At 41.1% G+C, this 24,021-nt stretch overlaps 2 protein-coding genes across 11 annotated transcripts; one reads left to right on the forward strand and one right to left on the reverse strand.

Annotated features, from left to right (window-relative positions):
• Positions 1 to 8: 8 nt before the first annotated feature.
• On the reverse strand, positions 9 to 23,803 carry Ziz (Zizimin). 9 transcript variants are annotated; one of them, NM_001273271.1, is made up of 14 exons: positions 23,009 to 23,803; positions 11,007 to 11,123; positions 10,389 to 10,924; positions 10,024 to 10,327; positions 9,139 to 9,960; positions 8,448 to 9,080; positions 8,057 to 8,392; positions 6,347 to 7,819; positions 4,678 to 6,288; positions 4,475 to 4,621; positions 1,791 to 2,001; positions 1,444 to 1,732; positions 1,153 to 1,385; positions 9 to 695 (listed from the first exon to the last, which is right to left on the reverse strand). In NM_001273271.1, the coding sequence occupies exons 1-14, from the start codon at positions 23,102 to 23,104 to the stop codon at positions 607 to 609; spliced, it is 6,897 nt and encodes a 2,298-aa protein (NP_001260200.1). In that variant the 5' UTR covers positions 23,105 to 23,803; the 3' UTR covers positions 9 to 606. The 9 variants fall into 9 exon arrangements, with proteins under 9 accessions (NP_001260200.1, NP_001260204.1, NP_001260202.1 ...); NM_001273275.1 differs by having other exon boundaries at positions 794 to 1,385; positions 4,678 to 6,279; positions 6,347 to 7,822; NM_001273273.1 differs by having other exon boundaries at positions 916 to 1,385; positions 6,347 to 7,822.
• On the forward strand, positions 2,200 to 4,448 carry CG6441 (uncharacterized protein). 2 transcript variants are annotated; one of them, NM_135280.4, is made up of 4 exons: positions 2,200 to 3,367; positions 3,428 to 3,940; positions 4,075 to 4,207; positions 4,270 to 4,448. In NM_135280.4, exons 1-4 carry the CDS (start codon positions 2,403 to 2,405, stop codon positions 4,333 to 4,335), a joined length of 1,677 nt encoding a protein of 558 aa, NP_609124.3. In that variant the 5' UTR covers positions 2,200 to 2,402; the 3' UTR covers positions 4,336 to 4,448. The 2 variants fall into 2 exon arrangements, with proteins under 2 accessions (NP_609124.3, NP_723282.3); NM_164753.3 differs by lacking the exons at positions 4,075 to 4,207; positions 4,270 to 4,448 and having other exon boundaries at positions 3,428 to 3,989.
• Positions 23,804 to 24,021: the final 218 nt, after the last annotated feature.

Below are 24,021 nucleotides of genomic sequence, written 5' to 3' on the forward strand. Positions count from 1 at the left end.
TTTGATTTAACATTCAATGCGTATATTTGTATTTAGTTCATTATACGATTTCACTAGAAAATGCATGTATGTAAATATATATCCGTAGATCTGTTAAATAGGTTTTTCCTTTATCTGAATACTTTGGTAAGTTCTGTTGCTTGCGGGAACTTATTTGTCTAACACTAAAACTAATTTCATTTACGTTTAGGAATAATTCAATTATCAAACGATTCCTTAGCCATTTGGAGTTCTGAAGAAGACACAAAGTTAGCAGATTTGATCTAATAAAGTAACTGGTATAGGTTGCGTAAAGTGCATCATTAGCCGATAGCTCAATAAAATTAATTTAAGGACTCAAATTAAAATAATAATAATAATATACAAGTTTTAAGCCTAAATTTAAAACTATTTTCAGGCTCCTCTCGATTTCTTGCATGCTATGAAAAAATGTACACATATTTTTTGTAATTATAATTGTCCAACATAAAAATCTAACAACAATAAAGTGGGAATCTAAATCATAGTCGCTTAAGCATAGTCAAATTAACAAGTAATATGTAATATCGGTTAACTGGAACTTATGGAACTGGTCGTTTAGCACAGAATATATTGTTCGGTTATCGGTTATGAATGGTGTGTGGAGTTCTGTGTGTTTATGTGGGAACTGTGGTGGTGGGTGCTGTTGCTGGTATTTTGATCAACAAAATACGGTCCTAAAACGGGAGAATTACAAACTCGTTAATACAAACTCGTTAATAAATGTCACAGAACATTTAGTTAGATTAGCCGAATTTTGTCAGAAAGCGCTTACGGTTAGTTTCGGTTCGGATTAAAAGCCACCAAATTTGGATTGTTTATGTTTTTTGTGGTGTTAGTCACATGGGGATTTCCTCAGCCGAGGCGCAAACCATTAAGCCCAAAATCGAGCTTTACCTGCCGCAAGACAATTTCAAATTCAACGACAACTTCAAACAAAGGAACACCAAGAGAGCCTATGTTATGACTACGTTGTGGTTACGATAACGCATTACAATCTCTACGCCTACGTATCGGGCTCGTGTTATTTGAATACTTCAACAATCGGTTTGGTTTCTGGTTAGCCGTGCGTGTGGGTGACTGAGTTTCAGAATTTTGATATCTTATTATGATTTCGTTGGACTTAAGCAGTACTTGAGTTATGGGAGGCGCCACTGATCGCATTGAACAAAGCCATGCTATTGCGCTGGTTTATGCTGTCGGCATCGTCGCCGAGCGGCTGGAAGGACTCGTCGTCCAGCAACTCACTGAGCGCCTGGCACAGCTTCTCGTAGTTCTCCTTGAGCACATGATGGTACTCCTTCTGGTCAGCGCTGATGATCCGCTCGTTGAGGAACAGGGCCTTCTGACACACCACAATGAAGTCGCTGCAAGAAAGAGACCACAATTAATAAACGTAAAGCACTAGTCACTAGAAATGCATACCGAAAAACATCCTTGAGATCTCCGACGCGATCCATTGAGAAGTTGTTAACCACCTTTGCATCGAGAAAGGCATGAGCGTAGGCCAAAGGACCAGCATTTACAGTCACCGCCACACTTCCCTGCAGACGCAGCTGCAACTTCTTCACATCGGCCGGTGGGAGTATGATCTCCTCCAGCTCTGAAACCTTGGATTGCATTTCATCGATGGCCACCTCAATGGGGCTCAGTTCTATGATTTCACGGGATTTGACGGGTATACGTTTAAGAACATATGGGAAGGAGTATTGAGCTGCAATAATTGATGCTTTAATATGGTACAAATGAAATTAAAGACGGTTTTTACATACTTTTTATAACCGTCTTGCGTTTCCATTGTTCTTCTACGCTGCCACGGGCTGCACCCGATTTGGTGAACGGAGTCTCGTACATAAAAGTATCCACATCATGATTCTGCTCGAATTCATTTAGCCTTTGGTCTAGCTCGTCCTTGGAGAAGAAAGGAATCACATGGGTGACCTGTATGTAGGCAAGTTTGGCATCTAGTTCGTCTACTTTAACCTGAAAAAATGAGTTGTAAAATTTTATAATACTTAATTGTTTGTCTTAAAAAATCGTCTATAAATAATAATAAATAATAATATAATGCAATAATAATGCAATCAATGGTGGACATACACTAGTAACTTCGAGATCAAGTCGTCCCTCCAGCAAATATCAGAATGAAGTTTGTTTCAGAATACTTCCCACCTTCAACAGATTTGGTTCAAATAGCTCAGCAACTTTACTAGGTACTAGTAAATTGTTTGTTATTTTTATACAACTACCACAATCCGCACACTAGAACCGCAAAAATATCCAAAATTTTGTAGAGATCGAGTTCCTTCTTTTGGCACAAACCATAAGTTCATCAGATTGTCGGACATACGGTAACTATTTCACAATACATTGTCCGTTCCCTTATGGAGCAGCTCTTTGAGTTCCCGGCTCGTGCGATGGGTCTGGGATTGGTCCAGATGCCGCAGATGCAGATACCAATCCCATGTAGGAGGGAGTACTCGCTAAATCCGAACGCAGTGGAATTCGTGCCATCTTTTCGCCAGAAATCCGAGCCTCCAAGTCCATCGACCAAAACGGAGGCGACCTCAACTACAACATTGCTGCGTCCCGAGGTCGTTGGTGATGCCGTGAATCGTGTTGAAAATGGGATTTTTCTCGAGCGCCAGATCTTTGACACCCTAAGTCAACTGGGAGACGAGCAAATGCCTCTGGAAGAGATCGCGGTTGGTGTATTACCAGGAGGACAAGGTCTTAGTATGACTTTCACCACCAAAGAGCACGATCAGATGCAGCCTTTGGACCGAAATACTCTAGTAAACCACAGTAAACAGTGCCTCCAGCTGGCTGTGGGCGATCAGGCGAAGTTGGCGAACAGACCTGAGACCGTTCTAATTGCCCAATTCCTCATCCGGGTCAACGATCTTTTGAACGAGAAGTATGAATACGGTGGCGATGGATCCGTGTGTCCCAGATGCACCCTGTGCTCAAATCGCAGCTATACGGAGCTGGAAATCGAAAACCAAATCGAGTGCATAAAGGCTTTTGAGAAATTTTTCACCTTTACGGAATCAACTCGCTACCAAGACATAGTTTCTCACAAAGCCTTTAAGGAGCTGTGCCACAGGCTGGGTTTGATCGTAAGCCGAGATCAGATCCAGGTTAACCGCCCCTCCACAGTGGTCCCTCCACCCACGGCACAGTCATCTAGTATAACCCTTTGCATGTCCAAGAACGAAATGGAATCTAATGTAGAGGCCAAGGCTTATAGAGGAGATGACGAATCCAGTTTCAACGGTTGTGAACTGACCGCGAATGGAGGTCAACATCCATCTATTTCTAATGAATATTTGAGGGGAAAGCTTTACAGGTGGGTGGGTCTTAAGTTAAGTGAAGGGAATACAACAATTATTGTGATTTATATTTTTAGATACGAAGACTCTCAGGGATGCCAGTTGGTCAACGAACTGAGTGAAAATCAACAAAAAATTGAAGCTATGGAGGTAGATGAGTTCGAGTTGGATTTACCATCTACCACGAAGCCCAAGACCGTGGTAACTACTAGTGTGCCGACAACCTTTCCTCGGGTGTACAAAACAGCCAAAGCCAAATGCTCGGCTCGTGGGGCAGGATCTAGTGGTCAACAGAGTGGCTACAATAACAGGGCAGTCCGTTCAATGATGCAGCCGTCAAAGGGCTCACCCACGACTTCACATTTTCGGACTATTGCAGTTGGTTGCCACCACCAAGCTGGATCGGCTGCCCCTCGAAAGCTGCAAATGGATTCGTGCCCAACCGGGGCTGCCCGCAAGCAAAATAGGTTGACTGAAGCAAAATCAAAAATTTACCAGCCATCTGGCAGTTCGCAACGACTTTCAACAGGTCGCGATACAAAACTAGGAAAATCTGGTACAAACGTACAAAAACCCAAGTTAAATCATATGTGAGTTAAAATTTGTGATCATTAAATGCTTACAGATCTACTTCAAACTACCTTGAAAGAAGAACTTTTAATAGTCTATTATTATGTGCCTGTAAACTGTCTATTTTATATTTTCTATTCCTTTATATCTTTAGTTGCAAGTCAGGAAAAATGTCTACGGCCAGCAGGATTGCCATGTCTAATCCAAAGCAAACCAATGGCAACCCACAGCGAATGATGCCAAGAAGCACAAACGCCTCAATGATGCGACAGTCCGAGGTCAAGCGGGTAAACCCTCTCGCAACTCCAATTTCACAAATAATATAATATATATATATACTCCATTGTAGCGCATGAGTTTGATGCGCGCCGACAGTGATTCGGATCTGCTATACAACGAATATCTCTTCAAGTGATTTGCAATAAGTTATATGGATTTGTTGCTTCCCTTTCAAAAATTAGTTTTTCCAATCCAAAAATACCTAGGTTATGTTAAAATTAAAATTGAAACCAAGACTGGGAAAAATTTAAAGAAAGTGTAATTTTTATACTTACCGGTGATGAGTCCATGATCATCTTAACTACATCGGCTCCAAACTTTTCTTTGTATTGTTTGGCAAGTCGCTCAGAGATTTCGCTGAGTGATGTTAGCTTGGGCTCCTTGTACACAAACTCGATGGCATGATCTTCTTCAAAGTACATCTAAAAATAGCATTAAATTTAATATTAATTTTAAGGGTATTCTGTAGATTACTCACTAATCCATAAAATACAACACGGTAAAAGCGACCCAACATTCTCTTTCCTGACCGATTCACTTCAACTATTTTATTATAGGCTTGCGTGAGATGCTCATAGCAGTGTGCCAGGTCCTGGTAACTACGATCTCTTTCGTACATGGGCAGGATGAGTTTGTAGAGCTCTCCAAGGCACTCAAATCTTTCAGCGCGATCCAAGAAGTCAGCACATAGCTTAAGCTGCTCCAGTAGCATTTGTTCGGTGTACTGGGAATCCTGAGCACCGGCATCCAGTTTGAGACCTTGCTCATCTAGGGGTATATTTGTAGATATCTTTCCGAATGCAGTGGATGACCAACTAAGAGTGCAACCACCTTTTAATCGGAGATATTCGCACATTAAAGCAGCAATGTGGAGATGGCAACAGGCAGCCTCCGACAGATTCCCATTCTGCTCGTGATTTCTGGCCATTGTCACTAACCAAGTATGACGAAGCTCTGGTGTGGAGGCATACGAATTGGCCAGGGAATACTGCAGTTCCAGCAATCTTTCAGGATCCATATGATGAGCCTGCATTTGGGCAGTGGCCATAAGTACAGTACGCACTCGACGCGTTAGGTCTTTAACCTCCATAGGAAAGCCTGTGCCCTTCATCGCCTTATCGCTATTCGCATAGCTATTGATGATCGACAAGCTTTCTTGGAATCTAGCATTGTTCAATCCAATTACGTTGCCAATCATCTGCGATACTGAGATAATAACTTGCAAGTGTACGCGAGTTAGAGCCTTTCGGCCACTGAATTCGAAGTTACTGCGCATGAGAAGATATAAAACAGCACAAGATTCGTGGCGAATCTCTACTAGGCGACTATCGCAGGCCTTAAGGAGCTCATATACCATCTGACCACACAACATGGCATTTCCTTTGAAAAGAGCCACTGCATAGTTGTTAATAAATGCTCGCAGAGCAGCAAAGACGTGTTTGGAGAGCCTTTCTGATTGACCCAACTGCAGGAATCTTAGGTAAACTCTGGCCACCTTGGGCAGGACTAAACTATCGGCCAAAAGTTGTCTGAACTGCAGAACATACAGACCTAAGCAGTCCAAAATAATCATGCCCACTTCGGTGGCCAAATTCGATTCATAGAGAGCCAACTGATTTCTAGCTAGGGTATCGATGTCCTCTAATAGGTGTTCCCGGGTTTGATTCAGGGTTCCACTTGATGGCTGCTGTTCCTGACTGCCGTTTTCCAAACCCGTGGGTGGTTGAGTCCTAGCTGGAAGAGTGTTAGCCTTGGCCAAACGTCCCTGACGGGTTTCTGTAGTTATCACTACACTTTTCTTGCCCACATATCGAAATTGCAGCAGGCAGAGATCCAAAATGGAGAGAAACTGCAGCGTCTCGGATTCATTGCAATTTTGCCACCAACCAATCATTTGCTCTTGTGAAAGGTGTTTGATGATGAAAAGAAAGCCCAGGAGAAGATCCTTGCTTTCCACAGAACTGAACTTATCGCAGCGGGACAGGATCTGTGCATGGGTAACGCTCACTGAGCGATTGTGACCATTTCGTAGGGCCACATCTGTGTCTCCATTCGTATAGGCTCCTATTGTGGTGGTGTCCTGAGAGTGCTGAAAAGAAGATGCATGCTAGCAACGCTTGATAGAATTTAATTAGACTATAACTTACCCCCGAGTCCGTATTTGAATTTAGTGAGAGATTGGAGATCCCATTGCTAATGGGTTGTCCAGCGATGGCGGCCAGATAGTTGTGCTCCTTCATGTGAACCGAGGTGCGGTATGGACTCGCTTGATCACAGTGCATAGTCAGACGATTCTTTGAACGCGGCGTGGACGTCAAGGAGCCAAAAGTGGAAGAGTCCTTGCTGAACACATAGCTACTTGAACAACTCAAGCGCTTAGTATAGGAAGCGGAGTCCGCATAAACGTGTCCATTGGGCGTACAAGCTCCAGACTCCGATAAATCATCAATCCGATGGATGTTGTCCATCACGACGCCCAACCACGGAACATAGAGCAGGGCAATCCTTGATAGCTGACCTTTCTGCTGATATCGATTATCCAACTCGTGTTTGGCCAAGAGATCCTTGAAAATGCCAAGCGCATGTCTTCTCACATGACCCACTTCATTGAGGCTACTTTTCAATTCCTGGAGTAGCAGCCCGGATAGAAAATGTTGTCTACAGAATTGTTCGGAAAGAGTGAAGTGCTGCATCATTTCAGGAGGTCTGTTCTTTGGATTCAAAACAAATGGCAGATTCAGTGGCACATAATGCTCATGCTGGCAGATCTCCTGCAGAAAGTTGAACTTGTATTCGTGAAGTATACGCGGATTACCAGGCGAAAATTCTCCCATATAACAGCGGATCAAACGAAAGACAAAGCCTCTGTCCATGTAGCTCAAACACTGGCGAACAAACTTAGCCAAAGATCGATTCAACAAATGAGTTTCCTCACTTAAATCCTCAAATCGTGTGGTTATGTAGGGCATTAGTGCCTTAATCAACTGTTCCACACGATCACCATATTCCTTGGGAAACCTTTCGTTGCGGAGCATTCGAATCCTACCCGTGGCCAACAAGTGCTGAGCCATGCTTTTTATAATCAGATCAAAGAATATCGACGAGTATCTCATGAACTTGTTGACGATGAGGAAATCCGGATTGCTAGGATTAAGGAGGTAGGGTAAATGCCTGCAGAGTTCTCCATGAACCGTCCTTTGCCTAGCAGTTTGTTGGCTATAGTAGGGTGCGTGAAATACGTATTTCACATAGGCTCCCAAGAGATCGGATCTTTTCGCCTGATCACTGATCAAATGGATGATGTTTGTAATCAAGCGGATTACATTCAAGCCGATTTCTTCCGACTGAGTGTGAACTAGCAGAGTAAACAGCTCATTAAGGACCGTGGGTAAATAGTTAATCAACGATTTCATATCAATGGCGTGGGCAGCTTTCAAGATCTTGCAGGTTTCCGTTTCCGCTGGCACTGCTCCAGTTTTGCCCCCCTCCAGCAACCTTTCACAGTGTCCAAAAAAGTTGTGCAAGTGCTGATCGGCAGTCAGAACCGTGGAATCCAGACGCAGTCCCACCGTATATAAATTCCTCTGATTGTCGATCCACTGGATATCCGGACCGCAGTTCTGCTGAGAAATTGGAAGGGTTTGTAGGCAGCCAAGGGTGGGGTGGATAGTGGGTGGTTGATGGTGCAATTAGCGTGCATATCAGTGCGGAGAAAGAGAACACAGAAAAAGAGCACAGGTTAGTTGGCAAGCCAGGGAATGAATGCATGGAGTATGAAGTATGTTGGGTAAAAGACAAAACAAACATTTCATGAGTTGATGAACGACTTGGCGCAGCACACAACGTACACAACTTACCCCTTTGCCCCATCCCAAGGGTTGGATAGATAGATAGCCGACTGGCAATGTGGCAGCCACCGGAAGCTGTTGTTCCTCCAGGCATATCCGATTCTTCTGAAGCAATGGCAACCAGGCATAGCCAATAGGTGTTTCGAACGCCGCATTTGCATCCCTTTTCTTGCTGAGATTACATGACACGTGGTAGAAGGAAAAGAGCAGGTGGTGTTCCGGAAATAGTCCCAGCGGTAGACGTAGCTTGATTTCCTCGTACCATGTGGGCGTTACATTGTGATGCAGCACCGGGCAGGCGATCTGGGACACTAAAAGATCCTGACCAGGGCGACCATATATGCACTGCAATCAAAATTTATTTATGTATTCATAATTTTGAAAATTTTATTAATTTTACCTTTAAGGGTTTGCTGTACTCCCCATCTCCATCACGTAGCTCCACCACGACCGTAATATTCCTGGCTCTTGAGAACAGTTTCTGACTGTCGAATTGCAAACTCAGTGGGTACACATAGAGGTGGTTACAGAAACTGGTATAAGGGTGGGCATCCCGTTCACTTTGGCTTTGGAATTCTGCCACTTCTACAGTGGGCGATTGCTTGGAAGATGGGCTAAAGGTGGACAAGGGTGCCAGCGATTTGCTTAAGCCGCAAGGTGTGGTTTGGTCTAGGAACTGCATCTGCATCTTAAGACTGCCAGGAATAATTGTAAGTTTGCTTAGTTTTTCCGGCTTGCGATAATCGACCAAAAGCTTAAGAAGTTCCTCATCCTTCAGTTTGGGTATCTCCTGGCGATAAATGGGACTGAACTCAAACTCTCTTTTGGGATCTACATCCAATTCGTGACTGTATTGCTTGAAGAGCGGTCTTGCAGCCCAGGCGAAAGGCTGCCGGTAATGTCCAATATGTTGAGCATAGCTCTTTGCCGCTTTGTAGACTTTTTGGCCTAGCTTTGGATCCTTGCCAGCTTTCAGATACGGTTCGGTAACCTGGGCTATTCCTGATTGCAGTATTTTCTCTATGCGCACAACCTATACGAGATAACCTTTAATCAATATGGCATTTAGATATAATTAATTAATTACTAACCAAATATATATCGGCATGTGGAGCTGTCACGGAAAGTAGACATTGTCTCAGTTGCTGAAATTGCTGTCGATTCGATCGCAACAGCTCGGCAGACACTCCATCAAAAAGGGAATGCGGTGCTTGACAGGCAGTGCTCCTTTCATCGCCCTCCGCTGACTTTCTAGGGACTCCACAACCAGCGACTGACGAAGGTACCGGAGTATTCGGCAATAGCTGGGCTGCCCACTGCTCATTTACATTGAAGTAAAAGTTCTCGCTTAACTTTCGATTTGCCTTGGCATCGAACAAGGCCAGGCTGGTGATATAGGGTTCCACCTGCTGTTCGACTCCACCCGCGGAGCTCTCATCCTGTGGAATGCACTGCAGCCGGAAGCGCAGGTTATGGCAGGTGAGCAGTAACCGTGTGCCAAAGTGCTCTCGATATTGCTCAACATTATCGCTACCGCTCCCCTTGACTGGCGACTGATAGCAAGCAAAAAGGCGGCGGCGCTGTTCCCTTCTTGCCAAAGCAATCGAGTGATCCGTTTCTCGTCCATACTTCATTAATTGTGGATGCAGTGATTGATCTAAGCCCTTCAAAGTGCCAAAGGTAGGTGGATCCATTGCTGGTGGCTGGAGCTGTGGACTTGGATTTGAACCAATAGATGGGTGCCGCTCCAGTGAAGCATTTCGCTTCTCCTCTTGTGCGCGATTTTGGGCCAAAACCGATGAAATCTTGCTGAGCCAGTCCTTAAAATCCTGTTCGTTTTCGGCAGCCAGTGTGAAGGATTTATGACCCGTCGTCATGCGGAGCTCGAAACAAAAGCGGCCACGTTTGGGATTCTGAAAGGGATTCAAAATTATTTTTTGTCGCTCTATATTTTCCGTTGGAATTTAACCACTCACCTGAACCACATCTGTGCAAAAGTCCATTACTATTGTGGCTTTGGCTTCGCCTTGTTTCTCGTCCTTGTGCAGTTCTAATATATATGTTCCATCTATCTCCTGTCGCAGATAGCAGTAGCGTCGTTTAAACGATTTATTGCCAATATTGGCAAACATTCGATCTGAAGCCGAATCGGGTCCTTTTAGTAGATATCCCTGCTTGGTAATGGTGTCCGCCTGTGAGCGAGTCATCTGCTCGTCAATGCGATCCTGATCCGCATCGATTTCATAGATCTCTTCCACCAGTTCCTCTGCAGGCGATATGCTAAGATAAAATGGCTTAATTAAATTGTATTCGCTATAAAACAAACAATTGCAATATATACCTAGGAAGATCGTGACAGTTTCCACCATAGGCATTGTATTTATAATGGATCAAGTGATTCTTAGCCCTGTATGTGTAGAGAGCCTGCCGTGTGAATCTGGTGCACTCAGCCCTGGATCCGTGAGGCTGTCCATCGACTAAGTCCTCGGCGTTCCCATCGTCCGCAAACTCATCCACCTCCTCCGGCTGGGCCAAATTCGATCGGAGTGTTATCGACGACAGGGCTGACTCATAGGAGGAATCCTTTTGACTGGAGGAGCCATTCGAGCACTGTGAACTCTTTCTGGAGAGTTGACCATGTCCATTGGAATTGTTCAAGCTGCTGCTACTGCTGCTGCTTGTGTGCCCATTACCATTTCCATTGTGGTGGCTACCATTCGATTGTATGCTACCCTGCCGACTCACTTGACTGTGTCCATTTCCATTCGTTATCATGGAAGGACCATGAAGGGGACACACAATCGCCTCATTGGGAGGATCGAATCGGTCCGCCACTGATTTGGCATTTGTTCGCTGCTTGCGGGGCATGATAATTTCCTATCGGAACAGAAAAGAAAATTAGATTGTATCACGTACATTTGTAAAATTTGTCAGTTGTATAGTATATTCTTTTACTCACCGATACATCATCTGTGGGATAGATGAGTAGCTCCCTCTGCGGATCATTTTGGATAACAGTTTTATTTTTGGCTATAAAGGCTTCAAAATCAATCGGCTCCACCACGAGTGGCTTGTTCTGAAACAAGAAGATTGAGATAAGTATACGCTTCTATTTTCAAAATGTTTGTATGCTAATTTATGCGAGCCACTTGTAAAAGCAGAGCGTCCCTATTAATAGCACTCCCCCAAGTAAATAATGCCCAAATGTTATCCATTCCCGATGCCGGAATGCAGACGGATTTCGAGAGATTTATAGAGACAACGCACGTCATAAATTTATGGCTACTTGGTGATGTGTGAGGTTCGCTCTTATTTTCACTACCCCCCACACAGAAAAGACCTTGACCGCATTACAAAGCGGATGCCTCCACTTCTACCCCTAGTGTAATGATATTTTCCATGTCTGCCACTTGGAATAAACAAATTCATTTCGCCTAAACTCTAAACATAGTAAGTTTTAGCGTTTTGCATTTCTTGTACGCCACAGGCAATTGTTGATATTTTCTGCTTTTTGCGTCTTCGATTTCGCAAAATGATGATGAAGATACAATCATATCTGTGCCACGAGGTGTGTGACCCAATCGGTGACCCCACCCAATATGACATGTCCACAGAGGGTTAAAGTGCCACTTCCGTTTTGGCATATCCATTTCAGGCGACTTTCGGATGTGCTGTCATTTTATTGTCTTCTTGAAACTCGAGGTGTGTGGGCTTGATGTGTGTTTTATTCTTGGGCTTGGTTTATTTCAGGAAGACACGGGTCAACTCCGGCCATGGGAAAAGTTAATTTCGAACAACCTTTAAACGACGTTAACTGCGACATTGGAAAAAGGATTGTCATAGGTTGGGATCGGTTATTAGAGACTGAATCCATTCTGGGTGGGGTTATTAGAACATATACCACATTTTCGTAATTTAAAAGTAAGAAGTCATTATAAGTTGTAGTTAGCCCAAATTGAAGGCACTGCAGTTTGAAAAGTTCGACATTTAAAGGTCGAGCTTTTTACTTTAAAGGTTATAGCTAATAAAAATCCATAACATATTGGCAGGCAATCCATCTATATCAGCTGTCAGCTAGTTTCACTGGCAAACCTTGGCTTTGGCCCTGATTCCAATCGCATGTGCCTTATGCCCAGCCACGCCCACAAAAGTATCTGGCCTGTCCACCCCCTTTCTCCAGCATGGACTGCAATGTCATTGCACTCGCCCACTTAGCCACTTTTGGGCTCGAGCTTGGGGGAAAGCATTTTCCATTGTGAGCTCAGGCGCGGGCCTTTTCCTGGAGCTCCTCCATTTCGCCTCTTGGCACGCACCGCATGCAAATTGGCAGACGTCGCCGCTTGCGTAATTAAAACCACAAACCGGCGACAACGTCAGCTAAAAAAAAAAGAGCTACAGGTAAAAAGTACACCTACGGCTATGCGACAAGTGCATGGGCATTGCGCAAAAAGGCAAACTCATCAGCGATCGGGTGGGCAATTACCAAATCGATTGGCCAGCATAAAATCACGAGAAAGTTGGGCAAACATTTTCGGTGGCTAATTTTTCGTTTTTTTGTTTTTTTTTTAGTAGTGTGAGCTAAACTTAAGTCTTTAAAATGCATTGCCATGGCGGTCGATCAGTAGACACGCAAATTTGCGGTGCAAGATTCCATGAGGCACAACTGGTCCAGCTGGGCGTGAAGAGCTTAAAGATTCACCACCGAACACATGCCACTGCTCAGTGATCATGATCTGAAGCCATTAGACACTTCATATTAAACAGTAATGGCAGTTATGGCATATTTATATCGAATTTAAAATGATCACAACATACAAATATGGTGGGCAGGAATACCCTCCATATAGCGATAACATTTAAGCAACTTAAAATGTAAGATTTCACTTTAGTCATCTTTCGCTGCTTGTTAGTTTTAAATTTATAGGTACTTATTATTTGGCTTTTAGGTTCCGGCATCACTGATGATTATCTCTGCCAGCAGCCAGTTTCAATTTAAAGCTAGCGGTTTGAGGCGCCTCTCGCCGGGCAAAACGTGACGATTTATGCATATTTCAGTGAAACATTGACCAGGCCTCAAGTGGCAGTGGCAGTGGCAGTGGCAGTAGATGTGGCAGTTACGACTCTCCCCATCATCCGACGCCCCCTTCTTAACAAGGCTTGACTTTCATTGATTTAAGCATGGCAATTGGCCCTGGCATGTCTTGAATGTCACTTGAGTTGGTGTCCCTTCATTTTACTCGCTTATCAATTGAAATTGCAGCAAGGCGGCAGATGCCTTCATTTATATCTGCTACATATTTCTTACAAAGAGTAGTAGTATGCACGTAGTAGTAGAGAAATGCGGGAAAGGGTGAAAAGTTGGTTCGGCTCATTTGGAATTCGCTTTGAAGTGGAAACCGTTCAAGTGGTCTATACTATAGACTTTCCACTTCCTGATTTGCATTTTCTGGGCACGGAATTATTGTGACTAAATTTAGCTTAACTTATTGCATATGATTTGTTGTGTCTGCGTCTGGCGAACTTTTGACCCGCACGAATAATGCTTTTAAGGGCTGGGTAAGTGGGAATCTAACGTAAAAAGCAATTCAAGGGCTTTTCCAAAATTATTTCAAATTTTAAAAGCTTTGGAAAAGATAGCATGAGTGCTGGAAGTTCAGATAGGTATAGATTTTAGTTACAATTTCGATTTAAAATTAGTTTTATTTACATTGCAAATATAGATCGCAAAGCATTTGCTACAATTTCGTTCGGAATTTCTGGGCTTTCGCCTTGTATATCTAATACGATTAATATGTGTAAACATGTGTATGTGGAACAGAAAGTATACAAATGTTATGATTTGTTTATTTGCAGTGTATGGTCAATGGGAATAAGGCAGCTGGCATCCGTTCTGTGATAGAGGAATGCGGCATACAAATTCCATAAATTTATGCCCATGCAGGGATTTCCTGCTCCCCCGGCAAAAAAAAACAAAAAAAAATTATGACCCGTGAAATGCCTGAGAAGAATTTTACTGATAAAACGCATATAGAAAATATATATTTATTTGTAAGTGCATATATAAATTATAAGGCAAAGTTGTCTTTATCAGTGGTTCGACTAAAGGAGAAGGGGTTTGTCCAGTCATCGGATTTGCAACTTTAAAACTGGTTTCAGCCCAGTGAGTCTTATATGTTTTGGTCATCTTCGGTGGGTTTCACTGTCGCTCGGTTCAACGAACCCAACAGCATGTTTAAGTAATATTAAAAACCCAAGTCAAGTGCAAATCTGTAACTGGCCCACCCATAAAGGTGGCGACAAGTCAGCAATTTTCCTCACCCATTCCATACATACCACCATTCAAACGTGTTGCCCAAAAGAAATAAATGAAAACTGAATAGCTGCGCAAATAAAAATCCAACTCAACAAATTTCTCGCCATTAGTTATACAACTAAATAATTTATGGCCCGGGCAAAAGTTGAACTTTCCAAGCAAGATATTCTATTCAAAATGGGCAACGAATTTCACCCAGTTCCAAGTCCGATTCGTAGGCAAATTTAAATGTCCGGACAAATGAGGAAGCTTATCATTAGCTCCGTTCAATTCAAAGTAAATACTTTGGCAGCGGCATTCATTAGATGCCTTTTTGTTGTCCGCACAATGAGGGAAATGTGGCAGAGAAAATGTCTGCTGCATAAGCGGCATTTAAATCATAAGCGCGACACAACTATAGCATAACTATAAGATATTTATGCACTAATCGACCGCCGATCGGTGTTATATAAGCCACAGATGACGATGATGTCTTACGCCGTTGTAGACACATTTGAATAAGCTATGAATCGGTATGGCTAAAAGTTCCGCCAACACTTTCATTTCTTTTGCGATTTATAATTTTTCAAAAACGAAACATTTTCTAAGCAACTTAAATTATGCACAGTCTGTAGTACTGCCCATTAAAATCTAAATTTAAGCACTTACTCTACATAAAAACACTTGTCTTTCTAATGGAGCAAGTTGAGACCCTTAATGGCTTTAACCTGTCAAGGTCAAAAGCTAACTGGTCGGCAGCTCGTGTTGGCCAACTCAACCAGAAGTACGAGAATAACCAGAAGCAACCTTGAGGACAATATGTGGGGGAAATAAATGAAGACTACGCCAGCAAAAGAAAATAATTGCCCTAAAAGCAGGAAAAGCAAGTGCAGCAAAAGCTGAAGAAAAAAAAAAACCAGTGGAAAATCCAAGGCAAGAGACAAAGACACAAAAAGTTCCCACGCAGAAAAAAAAATATGAAAAGTGGGGAAAGAGAGGCGGCGCAATAATCACATAGGAAACTCATCCAATATCCAGTTCTTGGTCAGGTCTCATCGTTGCTCAGCGAATAATTAGCCATTGAACGGCGCCGAAAGAAAGTAAAAGAAAAGCAAAGGAAAACCAAGAAAAGTGCACACACATTTTTGGAGTACGCGAGCAAACAATCGAATCGAACGACAAACATTTGACGCAAGAATATTGTGGTAGACGCATTAATTGCCGACAACAGTAGCCCCGATATCTTCGCATTTACAGATGCCTTGGAAAGTTGACAGTTTCAGTGCAGTTTTCAGTGGAAAATTGGGTGTCGGCGAGGAGCTCTGATGGATTCTGCCATCTGTGGCCGGGGCAACTTTCTAAAAAGTACTTAGCACTTTCAATTACAATTGTACAATGTGTCTGGCGAAGCCAACAGGCCGGTTAAAAAAAAAAAAAATACGGCAGCGAGAATCTGGCAAACTAATTACATTTATGGCCGCGTCGGTTTTCCATTGTGAATGCATTGGGAGAGTGTGAAATATGTGTTAATTGCACGGCGGCGAATGGTCATCGTAAAATTCAAGTGTCGCTCATTAATTGCTCAATTGTAGAGAGATCCAAACAAATCTCCGGGGTCGACAGACTCGCATTTGGCCAAAAGTTGAAGTGCCACACGACACACCCATTTCATAATCTTCGGCTTGCCATTCAATGCCCAAACGAGCATTAAGCTGGAAAACCAGTTCTTAAAGAACGAAGTTCGTGGGAGTTTATTAAAGAAGTAGGTAATTTTTAAAGGATTTTATAGATGCTGATTTAAAACAATTAAACATCAATTAGTCTTCAAATATTTCTCCAAATGTATCGTTTTATGGGATTGTTTGAAAATTTATCTTTTGAAAAAGTCAAATAAAAATTTAGCAGATTGCTTTCGTATTTCTAATCGCCAAATGATTTAATTCCATTTTAACTATCAAATAAAAAAGCAATCTGCCAATTAATAAACGTCAAGATCTAATAGCTATGCTTTAAATTCAGACAGATGAATTCTCATTAAAATCAAATGAAAATGTCAATCTTAATTTTCTCTTTTGATATGCAAATAAATCCTCCTGTTTGAAGTTTATTAAAAGATTCATTATCTTATTGCCACACATTTTAGTTCTTTCCACAAAGAGAAAATCTGCCACAAGATGACAAAACACTGACGGCCAGTACTCACTTTCGGTTAACTGAAAGCCGTAGAAACAGCAGATCGTGCTGTCTTTTTGAGGGCATTATGTTAGATACGATGACCAATAGAAACTTTCATTCTGCGGAAAAACAAAAGCCGCCGCTTACAAAAGTTGCAAACAACAGAGAACAAATCACACATGCGGATTGAAATAAAGGTTACTGACATGTCAAATGAGTGTCTCTGTCTATGCCAGTAGCCTTTTTACCCATTTCCAGAATGGGCATGAGATACAGTGGTACTGACTGACGCAAAACTCCGGCTGGATATTTGCGCAGAACTTCAAACACAAAGCTCGCACATTGTGATTGCAAAACGGAAGTGAGTTAGTGTGTTTCTGCCTTGTTTTATTTTGCAGTTAGTAAGTGTGTCAGCTATAGCAAGTGCTAACTGCTTACACACACCCCTTCTACCATTTTACCCGCTTTCCCATTTGGCAGTTCTGGCCAAAAGTGAATGACATTTGCACAAAATATTTGCCAGTATGGGTATGGGTATGAACAGAATCAATTGATTCTACGTCCTTATGGAACAGAGGGAAATCTATTATTTGCATATTATCTGTAGGAAAACTACACACTGAGCACAAAAAGAGCAACCCAAGTCATAAATAAAATTGTCTTTAAATGTTTTGTTTAAGAAATGTTATTTTTTTTTAGCAAATTATCTTGTTATACATGCAAATATGAATAAAATGGATACTCTACTGAATATCTTTTTAAACATTAAATATGAATGCATATTTGTTTCTTCTTCGTAGACCTTGGAAATTTCTACTTATGCAAATTTAGTTTCTCCATACAGATGGAAGATTCCATGTTGAAATAGTAAGGGTGGGTCCGATGTGCAAATGAATTTGCAGTAAACAAGTAAAACTCGACATCAAAGTTGAATCGAAATGCGAAAAAGTTGAATGCAAAGTGGGAGGACTAAACAGAGCTCCCCGCCAATTGTGTTCATTATGCAATAGAGCAAAGTGCAACAGCACCAACTCCAACAGAAACGACAACAATTGTCAACAATAATTGTCGGAAATAAACAAAAAAGGTTGTCTAGAGTGGAACGTTTATCACGAATAGATGTTTGAACTTCAGTGTGGGTGTACTGTGGGCCTCGAGTCGGAAGTATGTGTGGGAGGGCGTGGTTAAATATATATTTTCAATTACTTGATGATTTCATCGAATTCCAAATCGTGGGTAGAAAAATGTTTGAAATGGATTTCAATTTCATTTGTAGTTGGGCAACAGATGCATTATAGTTTCGCGTATCGCAGCATCCAAAGGAAAACGATCTTAAACAAATCTAAATGGGTTAACTTAATATAAACATGTTTACATTATGATAGTTTAACAGACTAGTCTATATAAAATCTTATCTTTGTTATCAAAATATTTACATCTCTAATGAAACTACATTGCGGACCAGCAAATGGTCAACAAACTGCAAGCTATAATCATTATTACCTTCTAACAGGTAAGTAGTATTAGTATTTTGGAAATCCTCTTTAACTTTCATTGTAGAAAGAGAAACTGACTGAGCCAGAGACAAAAGACCCTTCCAAAAACCATGTGACAGCAGTCGAAGTTCCCTTTTTTTTCGTGTTTTGATAAGCTTACACCGCGACCAACGAAAATCTCGACAATACTTTACACCTTTCACTTCCAGCGAGCAGAGTTTCTCCTACGAATTTACAACCGATTCATGATCAGCACTTCATTTGGCACCTTTCTTAGGTTCTTTCACATATTTACTTCATTCACCGTTTTCTGCAACTTTGTTTTCGCAGTTTGTACTCGTTGTTCGTTTGTAATTTATCAGTGCATAAAAATCTGGCACATTTAAATGCCATCAATTTGTTTGAAATGAAGCCTGAGTAGTCAGTGAACAAAATGCTTATTTTGGCCAGCTACAAATAAGAGCTGCGAAATTCTTGATAAATCTGCAGTGAACAATGAAATATACCGAAATTTAACAATGATTAAGCGCCGCACACCTTAAATTGATTTATTTATTTGGAGGATTGTAGCTTTTGTTGGTCAGTCGAGAGAGAAAATTTAAACAATTTAATTTTAGCAACGCTTTATTCAGCAGTAAATTGCCAACTCATTGAGAGGAAGCTACCTATTATACACTTTTTTTTTTGAATGTCAGAGCTGGCACTGCATCGATAGTTCTAACGGCACTGTCGATAGCTTTTTAGCGAAGATGAGTCTTCCGAACTTAATTGTACGCAAATCTTCTTTTATTCACGTCCTAGCAGTTGCAAATTAATGGGGTTTGTCAATGAGTCAATCTGTAGAATGCATTCGACGCCTTGCTCGATTGCACCTGTCGATGCGATTGGAAAACTGGAAAATGCGACTCATTCCCACTTGAGACCTGTTTGATGGCGATACTTAATTTTTGATGTACGAGTTCGTGTTCGGTATTCGGTTTCAGGTACCAGTTACAGGTAAGAGCATCAGGTTCAGGTTCGGTTCTCGTGGGGAGGCACGATTTCAATGTCAATATTTACACGACTATCGCACCGATAAACATGAAAAGTTAGCATCATCGTCGTCGTTCATTGCTGTTTTAATTGCTTGGCAGCTTCTTCCTAGTTTGGCCGGTGGAGAAAATATGCATAAAAGAAAGTTTATCTCTTAGGCCAAATCAAATTAAAACACTCATGACATATTCAAAATTATTCACGCAGCCGTGCCGAAAAAGGAGCGTCATCAAAAATAACGAGAGAGTGTGAAAAGTCGAGCAGATGCAATGGGTGGGGAGGGTGGTGTGAAAACTCAGGAGAAGAGAGTCAAGGTCAGATCGAGGAATCGATAAAAGTTTGTCGCCGCCAGGCTCGGAAAAACGGAAAACGAATAAGGACACATTGAGGTCACTGATTATGGTTATTGTTGATGGCGGCGCAAAGCTACGCATATAAATGAACTGACATTGCTCTAGATATTAGCAATGCACTGAGAAATATTTGTAATTCAATCTTATTTTAACACTTGTTATGAAGTTTTAAAGTCAATAATAATATAAAAATTTTATTATATACTATAAAAGCAAATGAAAGGCTTCCCGTTAGTAAATGCTAATAAAATCTCGCTCCATTTTTTCGGTGTAATATATTTTTACCGCAATAGAGGGGCTACGCTGATAGCGGCCAGTGCAGTTCATCTAAAATGATAGAGAAAAAGAAGGGGGAAATGTTTGGGTCAGTATTACAAGCTCTGTTATTAATAGCCAAAGGTTGATCGGATGGTGGAATGGTTAGATGACCATGATATGTTGAGCACGCCCGCCAAACAAACTGAATCGGAGCAGAGTGGCGGTCATTAAATCGCAGACAACTCACGTCAACTCGGGGAAAAGCTCAAACAAAAAATAAAAGTTGCGAAACGATATTTCCGGCGGGGGATGGGAAAAAAGCGGTGACCGACACTCAGAATAGAATCACGGAATACATAAAATAAACAATAAAGAGGAGATGCGCAAAAAGAGCAAGCTACTACTAACAATAAAAGCAGAACAATATGTGTAATAAACGAATGTTGGATACGAATACGCCATGACCTGGAATTCAACATTTATAATGCAGTGTTTAAAAACATTTAAGTTAAGTATTTAACAGTTAAGTATTTAAACAGTAAGATGAATATTACAAGTGAATAATTTAGCATAGTTAAAGAAATATGTTTTTAAATATTCTAAAAAAATATAATATAATATTTAGTTAAACAAGCTGAATACTTTGCATACCCCATCTTTGAAAAAGCTAATGGGTAATATCAGTAGGAAAGTACGAGCAGTTGAGCCATGACCATTTTACCTACTCCACTTCCGACTACAAATTTTCCTCTTACCTTTTTTTGGACACTTTGAACGTGCAGCTTTCAAAAGCAATAAAAAACACTAAAAAGTGGAAGTTCCCAGAAGGTTTAAGCAATTAAACAAACATATGGTATTATACTAAATGGGTACTTTAATTACATGGAAAAGTATTAATCCGCTTAATAATGCATTTAAACTGTAGATTCTCCTACATCTCAACTACAGGTAATTTTATTAAGCATGTTTTGATTTAGGTTCGTTTTCTTTGACTTATAAGGAACCTCTTCAGTTTATTGTCTGTTTTTTTTTATAGTAGTGCTTTGCGTAGTTTGGAGATGAGGTCATGACAAAAAAGGTAAATGGTGCCTTGATATTCCCGAAATGGAACATGAAAAAGGCTAATTCCATCTCATAAATCATCCGCGATTTTTTGTGGGATCAAATTGTGCGAAAACTGTGCTAGAGAACTCAAGTATTTCAGTTGTAATCAAAAACCGGATATAAAATAAAATATCAAGGCTATTAGGTTTTTATCTTAAATCTTTCTAATGATTTTTAATTTTGAAATATTTCCTAAAGTTTTTCGACAGTTCGCAGCAAACTAAAAGTTTTTTGCAACATGTATAAATTATGTACACTTTATTTAATACACTTTAAAGTCGCAATTCGCTGACGTCGAGACATTCCAGCTTATCCAGACCTTTTAAATTATCTGAGACCCCAACAATTTTAACCGAAGCCACACATTTCATATTTGCTCTGATATCGGATAACATGTGCGCAGCAATAAGTTAACAAGTATTTAAACAAACAAGGCGGAAACACATAAACAAAATTCCATAAGTAAGCCGAAAGCGAGCCATAAAAATTAACTCAAACTCAATGTAACTTTTGGTTATGGTTAAGTAATGGAATGATGTTTTTGGAAATGGAATTCCATTATTTTGACCTGGTGAACTATAAAAAACTTGACTTGAAATATTTAATTAGTGCGTTCGGAGGGGAGGCATTTTCCATTAAGTCTGTCATTTGGGATGTGCAAAAACCCATGACAGGTGGAAAATGAGGAGTACTACTTATTGCAACCCACTCAACCGCCGAGCCACTCTTCTTTTTATTGGCGTGGAGCCTATCTATCTGTCGACAGTTGCTTATTATGGTTTGATTGCCTGTCGGCCTGTTGATTGTAGCTGTAAGTCAGCAATTGCTTATCAATTTGGCTTCGACTCTCACTCTACGCACTAATTGAATTAGGAGTCCGCGGAGGAGAATGAGAACCACAAACACACACACACACACACTATAATTGACATTGGAAGCGCGGCTAATGGCACCCTAATATGATTTTCGTTTGGGACCGTAATAATGCAATTAGTGGGTACTATCGTAAGGGGGGGGGGGGGGGGTTGGAATGGGTAGGAACATTTAGCTGTTGAGGCGCAACACGTGGGTGAAGCCCCCACAAAATAAAGTCACACCTAATGCTCAAGCTGGTCTTTGTTATGTCCTAAAGTACAGATAAGCCTCGATAAATAACACTCTTAATCTAGTAGAAAGTCCTGCAAAATAAAGAATAAATGCATGGATGATAAGTAAGTAAAAAAGAACTATCATAATGTTAAGTCATATAAAATCTCTAAGAGATCTGACCTTTTATAGACTAAAATTTTTAGCGCAAGCTAAAACGCAGCTTCCTTAGGGAATTATCACAGCGAACATCATTATCGTCCAACATGAATATAAACAAACAAATGTAGAAGCTGCGGCGGAATTTACAAATCTCACGGCCTTGACGGATTCTTCGCTCTTGGGGCCTCTCTTCCACAATCTTCGGAAACAGAAATCGAGTCTTTTGAGTCTCTCTTCTCCAACCACGAACTACGAATAGAATTACGATGAGATAAAAAACAAGTTTTCCCTTTCCTTAGAACATTTCCAATGTTAACTTTTCTTATGCAACCTCTGATGGGTGGATGGAAATACTTTGCCTTATAAAACATTATGATCTCGATGATATGTGCTAAGTGAAAAGAAAACATTATTAAAACTCAGAGCATTTGGACATGTGCCAAGCGAAATGAAAACATGATCATGTCTACAAGTGTGTTCGAAAAAATATATAAACCCCTTTGAAATAAATGCTTATATTAAGCTAATAAAAGGAAAATAATTTAAACAAATGCAAGAACACTGACAACACTGACAAATTAAAAATTGAAGTAAAGGTAAAACTAGTGTCAAAGTTTCAACTTGTCAATAAGCATACAATAATTTTTTAATATTACCATTTTGACCAAGGCTGTATGTTTATGAATGTGTTGCAATGTAGGAAAATGTGCGTTTTTGACTGGGAAATTCTGTCGCATTTAGCCAACACACAAAGCCATTTGCATTCCGACAAATTCTATATAATTTTTCTTTTATTTATAATGATATACACATGTATACATATACATATATATATAGGTAGGTAAACAAAACAAAAGGTGACATGCATTACTGGAGACACACCCACACTAGCATATACACATGTATGAAAACCAACAACTGCACTTCTGAAAGTCAAAAATAGTCTAGGGGGAGTGAGTGAGATGGCAATAAGCAGGTGTAATAAGGGAATTTCTGAACTTACCAAAACCGCGCTCTCTCGCACCAGCTGAGAGACATTCTCTCTCATTTGCACCGCTGAGCCGAGCTTATTTAAGCCGCGCGTAAACTTTCGCTCCATCCTGCTCTCTTCCGTGCTCTCTTTCAGGGATCAAACAAACAAGTTGTTGTTTTTGTCGCACGGGCACTGTTTCTCCCGCTCAGTTGCTTTTGTTGTTGTTGTGCAGAAACCGGCGGAAATTCAAAAATAGAGAGACCAACACACGCACGCACACACGCACAGGCAGCCAGGATGCGCTGCCGACTGCGCAGTCGACGTCGCTGCCAACGATGACTAATACGTTATCCTTGCTCTAACCACTTTTTCTTCACTTTACTTTCCCCTCTCCATTTAGAAATTCAAAAGTGCATTAAGGCAATACTATAAATTGTCGTAAAAAGGATTCATCTGCGAAATTCCTGAATATCCATGTTATACACAAAACACCAATACACGCACGCTGTAATTCCCACGCCCCTTTTGGCATGAATGAGGGGGGTCTTGGCGAAAAAAACACAAACACCCACGGCAAATATTTTTAGCAGCCTCAGGCTTCTAGCATCCCGATTAAGAATATAAACAATATATTTTAACGAGCTACACACAGCTGTTTACACATTTTTATTATCTGGTTGATTACTCGCAATTTACGTGCGTTTGGCGTTTAAGGTGTTTGTGCGTTTGCAGCGGCGATTTGAACGAACCGTATTGGCGTGGAGTTTGGCTTTTCGAATTGCCGCTAACAGAGCGCTGAGCTCCTCACGCGAACGAGATCCACCGACTTTTGGGGAACGCAATTTGTTGGGGCAATAATAACATGAAGCAGAACAATTCACTAAAAAATACTTGCAAGTGTGGCAAAATACCGCCATCAGAGCAACTACCCTCGGTTGCGGAAAATGATATGATTTAGCAGTGACTCGAACCAGTTTCTTTCAGTAACAGAGGCTCTGTTAAGTGACTGTATAAAAGTGTGGCCAGGCAACACAAGACTGTTA

This window comes from Drosophila melanogaster, chromosome 2L (genome assembly GCF_000001215.4).
Source record: "Drosophila melanogaster chromosome 2L".
In the NCBI taxonomy this organism is placed as follows: Eukaryota; Metazoa; Arthropoda; class Insecta; order Diptera; family Drosophilidae; genus Drosophila; species Drosophila melanogaster.